General features: G+C 38.3%; 1 protein-coding gene across 4 annotated transcripts in view; it reads left to right on the plus strand.

Moving 5' to 3' along the window:
• CUL5 (cullin 5) overlaps window positions 1–14,729 on the plus strand; it is a 110,213-nt gene that overhangs the window by 52,481 nt on the left and 43,003 nt on the right. For all 4 annotated transcript variants that reach the window (XM_042903986.1, XM_042903983.1, XM_042903985.1 and 1 more), the window contains exons 3-7: window positions 2,447–2,546; window positions 10,179–10,355; window positions 12,183–12,324; window positions 14,142–14,287; window positions 14,371–14,451. In XM_042903986.1, coding sequence (XP_042759920.1) covers window positions 2,447–2,546; window positions 10,179–10,355; window positions 12,183–12,324; window positions 14,142–14,287; window positions 14,371–14,451 — 646 coding nt within the window. The remainder of the gene's footprint in view (window positions 1–2,446; window positions 2,547–10,178; window positions 10,356–12,182; window positions 12,325–14,141; window positions 14,288–14,370; window positions 14,452–14,729) is intronic.

The raw sequence follows: 14,729 nt of genomic DNA on the forward strand, positions 1-14,729 counted from the left end.
CTCTTCCTACCCAACCTTCCTTTCCACCCTTCCCTACAGGGATCAGACTGGCATTGTGGGCTTATCACTTGCCCAGCTTCCTGTAGCACACTTCACATTTTCCCTTGCATATAGTTCCTTCCATAAATCTCTTGCATGTGTAATACCCTCTGCTTCTGGGAAGACCTAAACTAACACGAGTCAGTATGTGTACAGTGCCTGGCACATGGTAAGCAGTCCATGCATGTGAGTTTTGTTACAGTAAATAAAGTAAGAGATGATGGTGGTTTTGACTTTGGTGGTGGTAATAGATGCACATGTCCAAATTGGAGAGATGTTTAGGTGATGGATACAGTAGGACCATGATTGAATGTAGTATGTGGCTGCAAAAGGCTTCATTTGCCCAATTTCTTGCTTACCACTCCCTGCTTGACATGAGAACCACAGTGATTTGGTTAAATTCACTGCAAGCACCACAGTAATCCACAGTTCTGTACTTCTACTGGTACTTGTGTGTGCCATGTCCTTCTCGCACCCCCTTGTACCTTTGCCTGGCAAACTCCTACTTGTTCTTGGAGATTAAGCTCAGGAAACCAACTCTTCCTGGGAGCCTTCCCTTTTCCTTACTACCCCTCTGCCTCTCACTTCTACTCTCCCCCTCTCCTGGGTTCCTGAACTATCTTGGGTTTATATGCACAGTAGTTGCACACATACTGAATTAGAATCAACCTTTTTTTTTTTTTTAAGCTTATTTATTTATTTAGAGAGAAAGCGCAGGTGTGCGCATGCGAGCTCGGGGAGGGGCAGGGGGCAGAGAGGTAGGGAGAGAGAGAATCCCAAGCAGGCCCCAAGCTGTCAGAGCAGAGCCCTATATGGGGGTCTATATCACGATCTGTGAGATCTTGACCTGAGCTGAAACCAAGAGTGGACGCTTGACTGACTAAGCCACCCGGGTGCCCCAGAATCAACCTATTTTTGTATCAGTTGATTTTAGCCGGTTGATTTTAGTCATGAGGTGAGATTGTAGAGGGATCAGTTAATCATTTTATAGTTTATTCAAACAGTAGTAGGAAACCACTGGAGGATTTTAAGGGTACAGCTCATATGATGTGATTTGTTTTATGGAGATCACTTTGGCTGCTGTTGGCTGAATGGTTGGTTTGGAGAGGTGCAAGAGTGAATTTGGGGAATGGTTTAGTGTGTGTTCTGGAGCCCAGCTGCCTGTTTCCACTATATACTAGCTGTGTAATTTTCGGAATGTTACGTAACCTTTCTTTGCCACAGTTTCTCCACCTGTGAAATGGTGATAAAAAGAGTATTTCTTTCAGAGTTGCTGTGAAGATTTAAGTGAGTAAAAACAGCCTAGAAAAGTAACTGGCACATAGTAAGCAATCAGATTTGCCTATTTTGTTGTTATTTAACAAAGATTTGTATGTTTGCTGCATCCTGGGCAGTGAGCTAGATACCACTATTAAGGTAAAAGCTAAATTTAACAGGTGACAAAGTAAGTTCAAATGAATATGCAGACAGAACATTGTTATATTGATGTTCCTAAGATTCTGTATATAAAGCAAACTATTTGGTCATTGTTACAATATTACAATTCTGGAGATGTCTTACTTTGATTTCTCTGACATTTTTTATAAGAGGGGCTCCATTAGGTACTAAATGAATCACTGGGGAACATTTTTTGATAAAAGAATCCTCGATATAAGATTCTGTCCTTTTGTTATAAGTTTCCCTACTCTACAGCTTGGCAATTAAGAAATTAACTTATTGACAATATTGTATTAACATTAAATATATTTCTATAATATCAGCTTTATAAATTCAGAGTTTTAGTATACCAACTTATGAGAGCTTTTGTTTTGTTTTTTTAAATAACAGGGATACAGCGGTAATTAGTGTGTAAATATAGCGGCTATATGGGGGAAGCTAAGAGATTTGCTAGTATTTAAATGACTAATTTTTTTTAAAGAATAGTTTGCATATATTCTGGTAAAGAATTAGAATTTACACTTGTCGTTACATGAGAAAGAAATTAATAGTAGTGAACCTTGGGATGTGGGATTGGAAGAAGGGAGCTTGCTTTTGTAATTCAAAATATCCAGTGAGGGGATGCCTATGTGGCTCAGTCAGTTGAATGTCCTACTCTTGACCTCAGGTCAGGTCTTGTTCTCAGGGTCATGAGTTCAAGAGTTTAAGCCCTGTGCTTGGCGTGAAGCCTACTTAAAAAAAAAATCCAGTAAATAGAGATTAAGGAGGAAAACAGAGAAAGTAAAATAAAAAAAGAAACAAGTGTATGTGTGACAACAGCTTACAAAAAATTCTTGGTTCTTAGGGATGGATTCAGCCACCCTCATCTTGGTGTAGCTTGATCCATGGAAACTATTCATACAGAACTTGACGTGAGTTTTGTCTTTGTTCTTGTTCTGGTATTCATGTTCGTTTACTTTTATTTTTACAGGGATGTGCATGCAGTCTGTCTCTGGGATGATAAAGGTCCAGCAAAAATTCATCAGGCTTTAAAAGAAGATATTCTTGAGTTTATCAAGCAAGCACAGGCAGTAAGTGCTGCATCTTTGTATTAAGTTTATTTTAAGACTTTACTCAGAGAGTTTCCTGTTTTCTGATTTTGAATGTAGGGCTTCCAGAAGTAATTTTAAAATATCACATTGACTTTGGACATCTGTTAATTATTTTTTTTAAGTTTATTTATTTAAGCAGTCTCTACCCCCAACGTGGGGTTCGAACTCATAGCCCCAAGATCAAGAGCCGCATGTTCTACCAACTGAGCCAGCCAGGTGCCCCATTTTGATTAAAATTTTTAATGAGATGATTTGGATTTGGTTGTTTTTTCGCCCCTTAGCGCCTTTTCTGTTAAGAGAGTATATCATCCTCCATTAAAAGATGCTGTAAAGAGGCTCCTGGGTGGCTCAGTCAGTTAATTGTCCAACTCTTAGGTCGGGTTCTGTGCTGAGCATGGAGCCTGCTTAAAGTTTCTCTCTCTCTCTCTCTCTCTCTCTCTCTCTCTTTCTCTCTCTTTCTCTCTCTTTCTCTCTCTTTCTCCCTCTGCCCCTCTCCCGCTTGCACGTGCACATGCTCGCTCTCTGTCAAAAAAAAAGATATAAAGAGTTAAGTTTTTTATATGTTCTTTAGAAGTCCCCACCCCCACTGTTTTTTTGTCAAGTGTCAGTACACATGAATCAGTTTTTTTTCTCGCAGCCTGTATCTCTTCTCAAGCTGATAGTAATTTTCTTCAATTCCAGATATTTCTTCAACTGTAAAATCCTTGCATTGTCCTTTACATTGCTGCTGCTGAGCTGAAATTCACTCTTGTTTATAATATGTAGAAATGTTTCATAATATTGAAATGAAAAAAAGGTCATTCAAAGCTCTTTAGGTTGGGGCGCCCAGGTGGCTCAGTTGGTTAAGCATCTGACTTTGGCCCAGGTCATGGTCTTAAAGTTCATTGTCTGAGCCCTGTGTCAGGCTCTGTGCTGACAGCTTGGAGCCTGGAGCCTGCTTCAGTTTTATTAAAAAATATTCTTTTTAATATTTGTTTTTGAGAGGGAGAGAGAGAGAGAGAGAGACAGACAGACAGACAGACAGTGTGAACAGGGGAGGAACAGAGAGAGGGGGAGACACAGAATCCAAAGTAGACTCCAGGTTCCTAGTTGTCAGCACAGAGCCCGACACAGGGCTTGAACTCACTAACTGTGAGATCATGACCTGAGCTGAAGTCGGATGCTTAATTGACTGAGCCACCCAGGTGCCCCATACTCTTAACACTTTGAAGAAGGAAGGGCCTGAAGACCTGAGATTGTTTTCCTTTCTCTAAAATGAAGTTTTGAAAACTACAGAGCTAGAATTTTTTTATTCTTTAGGTGAATTTTTATGTCAGTGTCTCATACAACATTAGTCAAAGTTGTCTGTTAGAAATTTTGTTAAATACTGATAGCAGCCTAACATTTTTAGCTTAACCTAAAAAATGGTCTTTTTCTATATAAGATACTGAAGTTACGTGTATGATTGTTACATATTTAATTCTGCTAATAGCCACTACCATGATGAAAAAAGAATCCTGTCACATGGGGTGTTACTTACAAAATGAAATGTTTTATTGATAACATCATTAATTCTGTCATTTTGATAAATGATTTTTTAAAAACTATAGTTTTATAGGAAATTATCTTTTAATGAACATAAGTAATATTTTTCTGCTTTGCTTAGAAAAATAAATGTTTTGGTATCAAAATTTAATGAAAAGTATACTTTTCTAGAACTCATTTAGAAATATAGTTTCTACTTGCCTTGGAAGCATATCACCTTATCTGTTTATGACTTTTGGTGAATATAAATTATATTTATTTCAAATTTATAGACCTTTATCCTTCATTTTCTGGAAATGGGCTCATAAAGAATCACCTTACGTATTAATAAATGTTAAAAAAATACACTTTACACTGGAAAACTAAGTTAAGTGTTTCACTGTAATATGATCCAGTGAAATCTGGAATGTAGACCTCAGAAAAACCCTGAGGAGGATGATTAGTGTCACTGATTCTGAGCATTTAAATTGTAGGAGTAGTAATGCTAGGCATATATGTATGACTTCTAAACCTTTAAGAGAATTTAGCTTTTTGAGTTATTTTCCTAGTCAGTAGTTAGACTGAACTTATCTTGTTAGGGAGGACCAGATCTCTTAAACAGGAGAGATTGTTTCCATCTGCATTAAAATGTTTATAGCATTATATAAAATGACAAAATGGAAAGTGAAAAATAAATGTACAAGGCTTGGGAAGTTATTCGGGTATTTAATTCTTTTGTTATTTTGTTATATTGATGTAAGTATTTTTTTGCTCTTAATTGTATAATTTAGCAATTGGGGATAGGGTCACCTGATTTGGCCTAAGTTTAGCTCCCCTCCCCCTGCTTCTTTTTTCTCTTAAAGTGGGCTTCATGGCCCATGTGGGGCTTGAACTCACAGCCCTGAGGTCAAGAGTTGCATACTCTACCTACTGAGCCAGCCAGGGGCCCCAGGCCTTGGTGTGTTCATGTGCCAGCAGGTGGCTGTTGGCTCTGCAAGGACTGGATGATCCAGGAGAGCCTCTCTCACAAACTTGGTGTTCGGTGCTAGCTTCCATCTGGGCCTTTCTCTGTCAGGTGGTTTCCCATTCTTGAGGAAACCAGCCTCAGAGGTGATACTGAAATCTGCAAGAGCTCCTCAGGTCATTTGGAAGTCTCAAGGTGTCGCATCTGCATTCTCTTGGTCAAAGCCTGTCACAGGATCAACCCAAACCAGTGGTTGAGAAATAGACCCCACCCTTTTAAAAAAATTGTGATGTAATTTACATCCCAGAAAATTCACCCTCTTAAACCATATTTTATATATTCATAAAGTTGTGCAACCATCATCCACAAATTCTAGAACATTCTCGTCACCCTAAAAAAAACTGTACCCCTGATCAGTTAACCCGCCCCCTCATTACCCACTCTCCACAAACTCTAGCAACCACTAATCTACTTTTTTTTTTAAGTTGACTTATTTATTTTGAGAAAGAGAGAGAGATGTGAGCATGACCGGAGCAGGAACAGAGACGGGGAAAGAGAATCCCAAGCAGGCAGCACTGAGCCTGTTGTGGGGCTCAATCTCAAAACTGTGAGATCATGACCTGAGCCGAAACCAAGAATCGGATGCTTAACTGACTGAGCCACCCAGGCGCCCCTAATCTACTTTCTCCTTCTGTGCTTTTGTTCGTTTTGTACAAATGGACTCATGCAATATGAAGCCTTTTATGACTAGCTTTGATTGACGATAATGTTTTCAAGATTAAACTACATTGTAATAATTATCTTTGTTGCATTTCTTTTTATGGCTGAATAATATTCCACTGTATGACTATACACCAGTTTTTTTCATCTGTTCGTCATTGGTGGACACTTGGGTTGTTACTACTTTTTGTCTGTTCTGAATAATGCTTCTGTGAACATTACTGTGTAAGTTGGGTTTTTTAAATTTAGGTATAATTGACATTAGCTTTAGGTGTACAGTGTAATGATTTGATGTTTGTATATTTTGCGAATTGATTACAGTAAGTTAGTTAGCATCCATAACCACACATAGTTACAGAATTTTTTTTTCTTGTGATGAGAACTTTTAAGAGCTCCTTTTACCAACTTTCTAATATCGAATACAGTTGTTAACTGTTGTTGCCTTCAAGGTCTGTGTTCTTGCCAATGGCAAGACTTCGTTTTGTTTTGTTTTGTTTTTAATGGCTGGGAAACAGTCCAATGTGTATATATACCACATTTTCTTTTTCTTGGTTTAAAATGTTTATTTATTTATTTTGAGAGAGCTCAAGCAGGGAAGAGGCAGAGAGGGAATCTCAAGGGGGCTCTGCCCTGTCAGTGTGGAGCCCGATGTGAGGCTCATTCTCATGAGCCGTGAGATCATGACCTGAACTGAAATCAAGAGTTGGCTGCTTAACTGCCTGAGCCACCCAGGTGCCCCTATATAACATTTTCTTTGTCTTTGATATACTTTTGTTGTTTCCATATCTTGGCTGTTGTAAATGATGCTGTAGTATTCATCGGAGTGCATATATTTTCTCGAGTTTGTGTTTTCATTTTCTTTGGGTAAACACCCAGAAGTGGAATTGCTGGATCATATGGTAGTTCTGTTCTTAATTTTTCGAGCAACCTCCATAGCGTTTTCCATAGTGGCTGCACAGTTCACTTCCCACCCACAGTGCACACGGGCTCCCTTTTCACCACAGCCTCGCCAGCTCTTGTTATTTCTTGTCTTCTTGATGCTGGCCGTTCTGACAGGTGCGAGGTGATGGCCCATTGCGGTTCCGATTTACATTTTCGTGACGATGAGCATCTTTTGAATGACCTGTTGGCCATCTTACGTCGTCATCGGACGCATGGGAAGATCTGCCCATTTTTCACTCTAATTGTTTACTATTTGCTGTTGCGTCGTAGGAGTTCTTTGTGCGTTTTGGATACTAGCTCCTCGTCAGATAGGTGATGTGCAGTGACTTTCTCCCATTGGTAGGTTGTCTTTTCATTGTGTTCAGGGTTTCCTTTGCCATGTGGCAGTTTTTTAGTTTGGCGTAGTCCTGCGTGTTTATTTTTGCTTTTGTTGCTTTGGGTGTCCTATTCAGAACAGTCATCGCCAAGAGCCGTGTTAAGGAGCTTATCACCCATGCTTTCTTCTCGGAGCTTTCTGGTTTGTGGTCTTACGTTTGAGTCTTGAATCCATTTTGAGCTCATTTTTGTGTGTGGTGCAAGAGAGTGGTGCAGTTTCCTTCATTTGTGTGTGGCTATCCAGTTTTCTCAGCACCATTTGTTGGTACTTGGTTGTCCTTTCCTCGTGTGTATTTCTGTCCTTTCCCCATTGTAGATTCTTGACTCCTTTGTTGTAAATTAATTGACCGCATAAGCGTGGGCTTATTTCTGGGCTCTCTTTTCTGTTCCGTTGATCTGCGTGTCTGTTTTTGTGCTAATACCGCACGATTTTGATTACTGTAGAGCTTTGTCATATAGTTTGAAGTCAGGGAGGAGGTGATGCCTCCAGCTTTGTTCTTCTTTCTCAAGGTTGCTTTGACTATGCTGGGTCTTTTGTGGTTCCCTACAAATTATAAGATTGTTTGTTCTTTTTCTGTGAAAAATACCACTGGACTTTTGATTGGGATTGCATTTATTCTGTATATTGTTTTTGGTAGTATGAACATTTTAATGCTATTATTTTTCTATTCCATGAGGACTGGATGTCTTCCCATTTATTTGTGTCTTCAGTTTGTTTCATCAATGTCTTACAATTTGGGGTGTACAGTTCTTTCACCTCCTTGGTTAAATTTATTTTCAGGTATTCTTTTTGATGCAATTGTAAATGGTATTGTTCTTTTTTTTTTTAAATTTCTCTTTCTGATAGTTTAAGTATATAGAAACGCAACATATTTTTGTATATTGATTTTGTATCTTGTGTTACTAAAACTAAACTTAACTGGTTTTGACAGTTTTTTAGTGGAGTCTTCATGATTTTTTAATGTATTATATTACCTACAAATAGTGACAGTTTTACTTCTTTTTACTTGGATGCCTTTTATTTCTTTTTCTTGTCGTCTGGCTTGTATGGGTGTTCTAAGACTTCCAGTATATGTTACATCAAAGTGACAACAGTTAGCATTCTTGTCCCGTTCTTGATCTTAGAGGAAAAGCTTTTAGCTTTTCACTGCTGAGTATGATTTTAGTTATGTGTTTGTCATATATTGCCTTTATTATACCGAGGTAAATTCCCTCAATACCTGCTTTAAGTTTTTATCATAAATGGATATTGGATTTTGTCAAATGCTTTTTCTGCATCTATTTGAGATGATCATATGATTTGTTAAAAATGTTTATTTATTGGGGCGGCTGGGTGGCTCAGTCAGTTAAACATCCAACTTCGGCTCAGGTCATGATCTCATGGTTTGTGGGCTCAAGCCCCACTTGGGGTCTGTGATGACAGTGTGGAGCCTGGAGCCACTTTCGGAATCTGTGGCTCCCTCTCTCTCTCTGTCCCTCCCCCGTGCGCTCTCTCTCTCTCTCTCTCTTTCTCTCTGATGTTTATTTTGAGAGAGAGAGAAAGAGAGAATGCACACTTGTGAATGTGAGCCAGGACGGGGCAGAGAGGGAGAGAGCCTGGAGCGCAGAGCCCAATGCAGGCCTTGATTCCACTAACTGAACTGTGAGATCATGATCTGAGCCAAAATCAAGAGTTGGACGCTTAACCAACCTCACAACCCAGGCACTCTAGTTATATGAGATTTATACTTCGTTTTGTTAATGTGGTGTTTCCCATTGATCGATCTGTGAGTGCTGAACTAACCAACATTGCATCCGTGGAATAAATCCCGCTTGATCATGGTGTATGGTCCTTTCAATGTATTGTTGAATTTGGTTTTCTGATATTTTGCTGAGCAGTTTTGCACCCATGTTCTTAAGGGATATTGGCCTATAATTTTCTTCTTTTGGGCCATCCTTACCGGTTTTTGGTGTCAGGGTAATACCATCCTCATTAACTGAGTTTGTAAGTGTTTATTCCTCTTCTGTTTTTTGGAAGAGTTTGAAAAGGATTGATATTCTCATTCAGTGTTTAGTAGAATTCACCATTGTTGCCATTTGGTCCCAGACTTCAGTTTGTTGGAGATTTTTCATTAATGATTCAGTCTACTTGCTAGTGATTGGGTCTGTTCAGATTTTCTATTTCTTTTGTCTTCATAGATTTTATGTCTTATGGAATTTATCCATTTCTTCTCTGTTGTTGAATATGTTGGCGTATAATTGTTCACAGTGTCTCTTATGGTCCTTTGTAATTTTTTTTTAAGTAGGCTATAGTGTGGGGCTTAAACTCACAACCCTGAGATCAAGAGTCACGTGCTCTACTGACTGAGCCAGCCAGGAGCCCCACTCCTTTGTACTTCTGTGTTATCAGTTGTAATGTCTCCTGTTTCATTTCTGATGTTGTTTATTTCAGTCCTCTCTTTCTTGGTGAGTGTACACAGGTTTTTTTATGAACTTTTTTGGGGATATGGATATTTATAGCAGCATTATTCATGATAGCCAATAGGTGGAGACAACCCTGATGTCCATCAATGGACCGGTAGATAAAATGTGGTATATCTATAAAATGGGATAGAATTCAGCCATAAAAGGAATAAAGTAATGATAGGTCCTAGGACTTGGGTGAACCTCAGAACTGTTATATGAAAGAAGTCAGTCATAAATGTCTACATATTGTAAGTTTCCATTCATGTGGAAGTCTGGAACAGGCAAATATATAGACACCAAAAGCAAATGAATGGTTGCTAGGGCCAGGAAAGGGATGGATGGGAATGGTAGTGGGGAGGATAAAAAGGTGATAGCTTAAGGATAGAGGGTTTGGGATTTTTTTTTAAATGAAATATAGTTGACATATAACATTTGATCAGTTTCATGTATACATGATGATTTTATGTATATATCAAAATGATTGCCGTAGTAAGTCTTTGTGAACGTGTTTTTTTCTTGGATATATACATGTTTTAATTTCTTGAGTGTAATATAGTTTGTACAGTAAATAAAATGCTCTATAGCATGGCTATGTTCTGTTATTCTTTCAAGCACCTACCTGTATTTATTTCAAATTCATATAATTCTTTTTTTTTTTCCAGCGAGTACTGAGCCATCAAGATGATACAGCTTTGCTAAAAGCATACATTGTTGAATGGCGAAAATTCTTTACACAGTGTGATATTTTACCGAAGCCTTTTTGTCAACTGGAGATTACTTTAATGGGTAAACAGGGCAGTAATAAAAAATCAACCGTAGAAGACAGTATTGTTCGAAAAGTAAGTTTATTTTTGCTTTTTGTCCCCCTTACTAGTCTTCAGAAAGAGGGTTATTTTACAACTTTAGGAAGTAATTTAGACTTTAAGTGGGCTTTCCTACTTCACATATAAATTCCTTTTAAGTTCTTGCTGGGTTTTACTGAATAATACTGTCTTTCTTCCAACCGCGTTGAGCTGCACTTCTGTTTCGTTATCCCACGTGGTGTTGAGTTGCGGATCTGTGCCTTCAGACATCTCTGCCTTTTCCTAGTTTTATCTTCTGTATTCTGTTTCCTTCTTCTTTCTTTGTACTTTTACCTTCCTATAGATTACTTTACTTTTTTCCTCTTTCAAAAATCTCTCCTTAGATTACCTTCTCGTATCTTGGTGTTTCATTGTGACTAAGCTGCTATTATTGTTATGTTTTTCTTTTTACTTGATTCTAGTTATTGTGAACTCATGTACTGTTTATTTTCATATTTTGCATAGTTTCTAGTTTAAAAGTTCTGTGTCCAGAACTCCTTGTGATTTAATTGAAAGAACTCAGCTCTGAAAGTGGAATCTCAGGTGTTCTTTTCAGCTCTTCAATCCTTAATGACTTAAAGCTCCCTGCCCTCATTTCTCATATGTATTCTTGCTTCTGAGAATCAAATAGAAACATAGATTTGAAAAGTGGAAGAAAAGTACGAAATGCCTCTTGGACTTTAAACGACTTGCTACTTGCTGAATGCAAACTCAGGCCCTCAAATAGTTGCCTCGGCATTCCTGCCCCTTCCAAGCTCTAAAATTTGTGCTGATGTCGACAGGGATGCTGTAAATTTAGACACCCAGTGGTTCTCGGGTGGTAGAAATAACTGCAATATGAGAAATTATCCCCCTCCCCCCCAAAAAAGAAAAATACTTCTACGTGCTTTTTAATTTTCAGTTCCATAATCTTGTCCTCTCTTGTTTTTCCGTTATTCTTTTAATTTTTGCCATCCCCTACTGATTACAGGAATCAGCATCACTTAATGATTAAGACCGTAGATTCTGAGACCATAGTTGTTGGATTCAAATCCCAGTGTTGCCATTAATGAGCTGTATGCATGTGGGGAGTTAGCTTTCCTCTCAGTGCCTCTGAGTCTGCATTTCTAAAAAGGAGATAATAACACCTATATATCGGTATTGAGGATTAAATGAGTTACGTGTGGAAAGTACTTAGAGCAGTGCTAGGTACGTAGTGAATGTTACATACCTGTTATTTTTGTCGTTATTGATGCTACTGTTGTTAATATATTTTCTGTATCTGACCCAGTTACTTGGAATGATAATACATATGGATATGTGTGTAATATTTCCATCATTTAAATGGAACATCTTTCAGGTGGATTTGTGTGTGTTTTTTAAGATCTAGTATCAGGCAGGTTTTCATTCAGTGCTTTTTGCATTTATTGCATGTTCGTACAAACCTGCACATGAGCATTCCAAACACTGACCAGTATTTCTGAAATGTAACCTTGTAACTGTAGGGGAGGTAACCTTTTCCAGGTATTACTGTATTTAATTTTTACAACAACCACTTAAGATTTGTATTCTTACTTTTACTATTTTACAGATGGGAAAGCCAGTGAATAAGTAATAGAGCTGGAATTCAAATCCATTTACGTTAGATTTTGAAATGTGTTCTTTAACATTTACCATGTGTTTTTTACCAGATTTAAATATACTAGTTCCCTGAAGCATTCAAGTGAATATAGGCCTAAGAATGTGGTTTCCTTTTTTTAGTATTTATAGCTAAAGTTTTTGTGTGTCTGTATGGTACTTAGTATATTAATAATTGCAATGATTTCATGCTTCTTTTTATCCTAGCTCATGCTTGATACATGGAATGAGTCAATCTTTTCAAATATAAAAAACAGACTCCAGGATAGTGCAATGAAGCTGGTACATGCTGAAAGATTAGGAGAAGCTTTTGATTCTCAGCTGGTCATTGGAGTAAGAGAATCCTATGGTATGTTCTGAACTTTCCTGATGATAATTTTTTCTGGAAATTCTGAGACAGTTACAGAATAGTACTGCCAGAGTTATGTGTACTAGCATAGAGACACGCCTATGTTTAGTGCCAGATGCTGTTAAGAGTACACAGAAGGCATGAAATCTCTTCAAGGCCACATAGAAAAACCCATATTTGTGTGGTTAATACTTGTTTTCTCCATGTCACTCATTTCTTGGCTGGCAAATCCTTTCAGTGACCTGAATTAAAGAAATGTAGATTTTGATTCTTTAGCTCCTAAAGGTGGTAACTAATTTTGTGCTTATATTTTCAGACAGTATGTTTATTTCATGTACATACTCCTCTCTGAACTTTTCAGCTTCTGGCAGTGCTCTTCTCATTTATTATTTAAGTCAGATACAGTGTTTTCTCTCAGAATACTCCTCCTCCTCCTCCCTCTGTCTTCTAGCTCATCTGCATCCTCTGTTTCCTCTTAGAGGCCTTCCCTAATTCCCGGGCTAGCTTAGGTCCCTCTCACATTGATTCATAGGACCCGTGCCTCCCTGTCATCATAATTTAGTTCAGTTAACTGTGTTGTTGACACTGTATCTTTACTGGATGTAGGACGTGGGCACAAAGTACTCCTCAGTAAGAATTTTTTGTATTTTTTTTTTTAATTTTTTTTTTTTTAACGTTTATTTATTTTTGAGACAGAGAGAGACACAGCATGAACAGGGGAGGGGCAGAGAGAGAGGGAGACACAGAATCCGAAACAGGCTCCAGGCTCTGAGCCGTCAGCACAGAGCCCGACGCGGGGCTCGCACTCACGGACCGTGAGATCATGACCTGAGCCGAAGTCGGACGCTTAACCGACCGAGCCACCCAGGCGCCCCAAGAATTTTTTGTATTAATGAACCTGCAGTTATCTTTGATTGGCTTTCTCTATTAGACCATACGTCTTGAGCTATCATAGTGTTTAGGCTTTCATTAGCCATGTCCTTGAAATTTATTCCTCTTCTATCAGCTACCACCAGTTTATACTGTGTAAACTCTGCTTCTGGACTTTTGAAACAGTTGTCTTATAGTGACCTTATTACTATCATTTAACCCATGTACTGTTCATGAGATTAATTTTTAAGTACTTTTTATTTGATTTTACCCATTTAGTGGTTACACCATGCTGAATTCAGGTTACTTAACCTGAGATTCGAGACTTTCCATAACCACTCGTATTTTTTTTCTTTTTGAGAGAGAGAGAGAAAGAGAGGGAGAGAGAGAATTCCAAGCAGTTTTCATGCTGTCTGTGTAGAGCCCAACATGGGGCTCAAACTCACAAACCCAAAGTTCATGACCTTAGCCAAAATCCAGAGTCTGATGCTCAACTGACTCAGCCACCCATGTACCCCTCCACAGCCACTCCTAACTTCCCATTCTACCTGGTCATTATACCTTGACTTGGCCTTGGGATTTTTGTACTTCAGATTATTTGCTTATTTTACTAGCTTCTATGTAAATTCTAGTTTTCCCTTAAGACTCATCTCAAATCTCATCTCATCTGTGGATGGTTTCTTGACCATCTAGTTAGAAGTCATGCCCTTTCCTATGCAGAAATACAATAGCCCATGTTATCTGTACTGTTTGTCACTTTAGTGCTTTATGCTGTTACCATTTTAAGTCTGTTATGGAGAAGGGTCTTGTATTATATTTATGTTCTCTTGAGCGTTGTCACAGTCCCTTGCACATAATGACCCCTCACTATTTGTTATTTCAATTATTGTACTCAAAATACTGATTTGAAACATAATTAGAGTAAAATTTTATTTTCTGTTTTTCAGTTAACCTTTGTTCTAATCCTGAGGATAAGCTTCAAATTTATAGGGATAATTTTGAGAAGGCATACTTGGACTCCACAGAGAGATTTTATAGAACACAGGCACCCTCGTATTTACAACAAAATGGTGTACAGAATTATATGAAATATGTAAGTCAGAACTTAGTATATGTGATAATTTCAGCTGTTCTCTTGATATTCTTAAAAATGATTGCTATTTTGCTTCTGGGCAGGCAGACGCTAAATTGAAAGAAGAAGAAAAACGAGCACTACGTTATTTAGAAACAAGGCGGGAATGCAACTCTGTTGAAGCAGTAAGTAATTTTGTGATTATGTATTCTTTGAGATTTTTTGAAGTACGGTAGCCAAGGGATGGCAAATGTGTGGTGCAGGTCTTCTGACTCCTTTCTCTCATCTCTGGCCAACATTACTAATCGAGGACAGTCTCTCCCCTGGTATCCCAGTTTCAGAGGACACCTTATTCAGAACTCGTTGTTCTTTTGAACCGACGTGCAAGACGAAATCTATTTGCCATCCCTGCTCCAGGCTTCACTACATTTAATGTACTTAATTTTTAAACAGTGTCCTTGTA

This window comes from Panthera leo, chromosome D1 (assembly GCF_018350215.1).
Source record: "Panthera leo isolate Ple1 chromosome D1, P.leo_Ple1_pat1.1, whole genome shotgun sequence".
Taxonomy (NCBI): Eukaryota; Metazoa; Chordata; class Mammalia; order Carnivora; family Felidae; genus Panthera; species Panthera leo.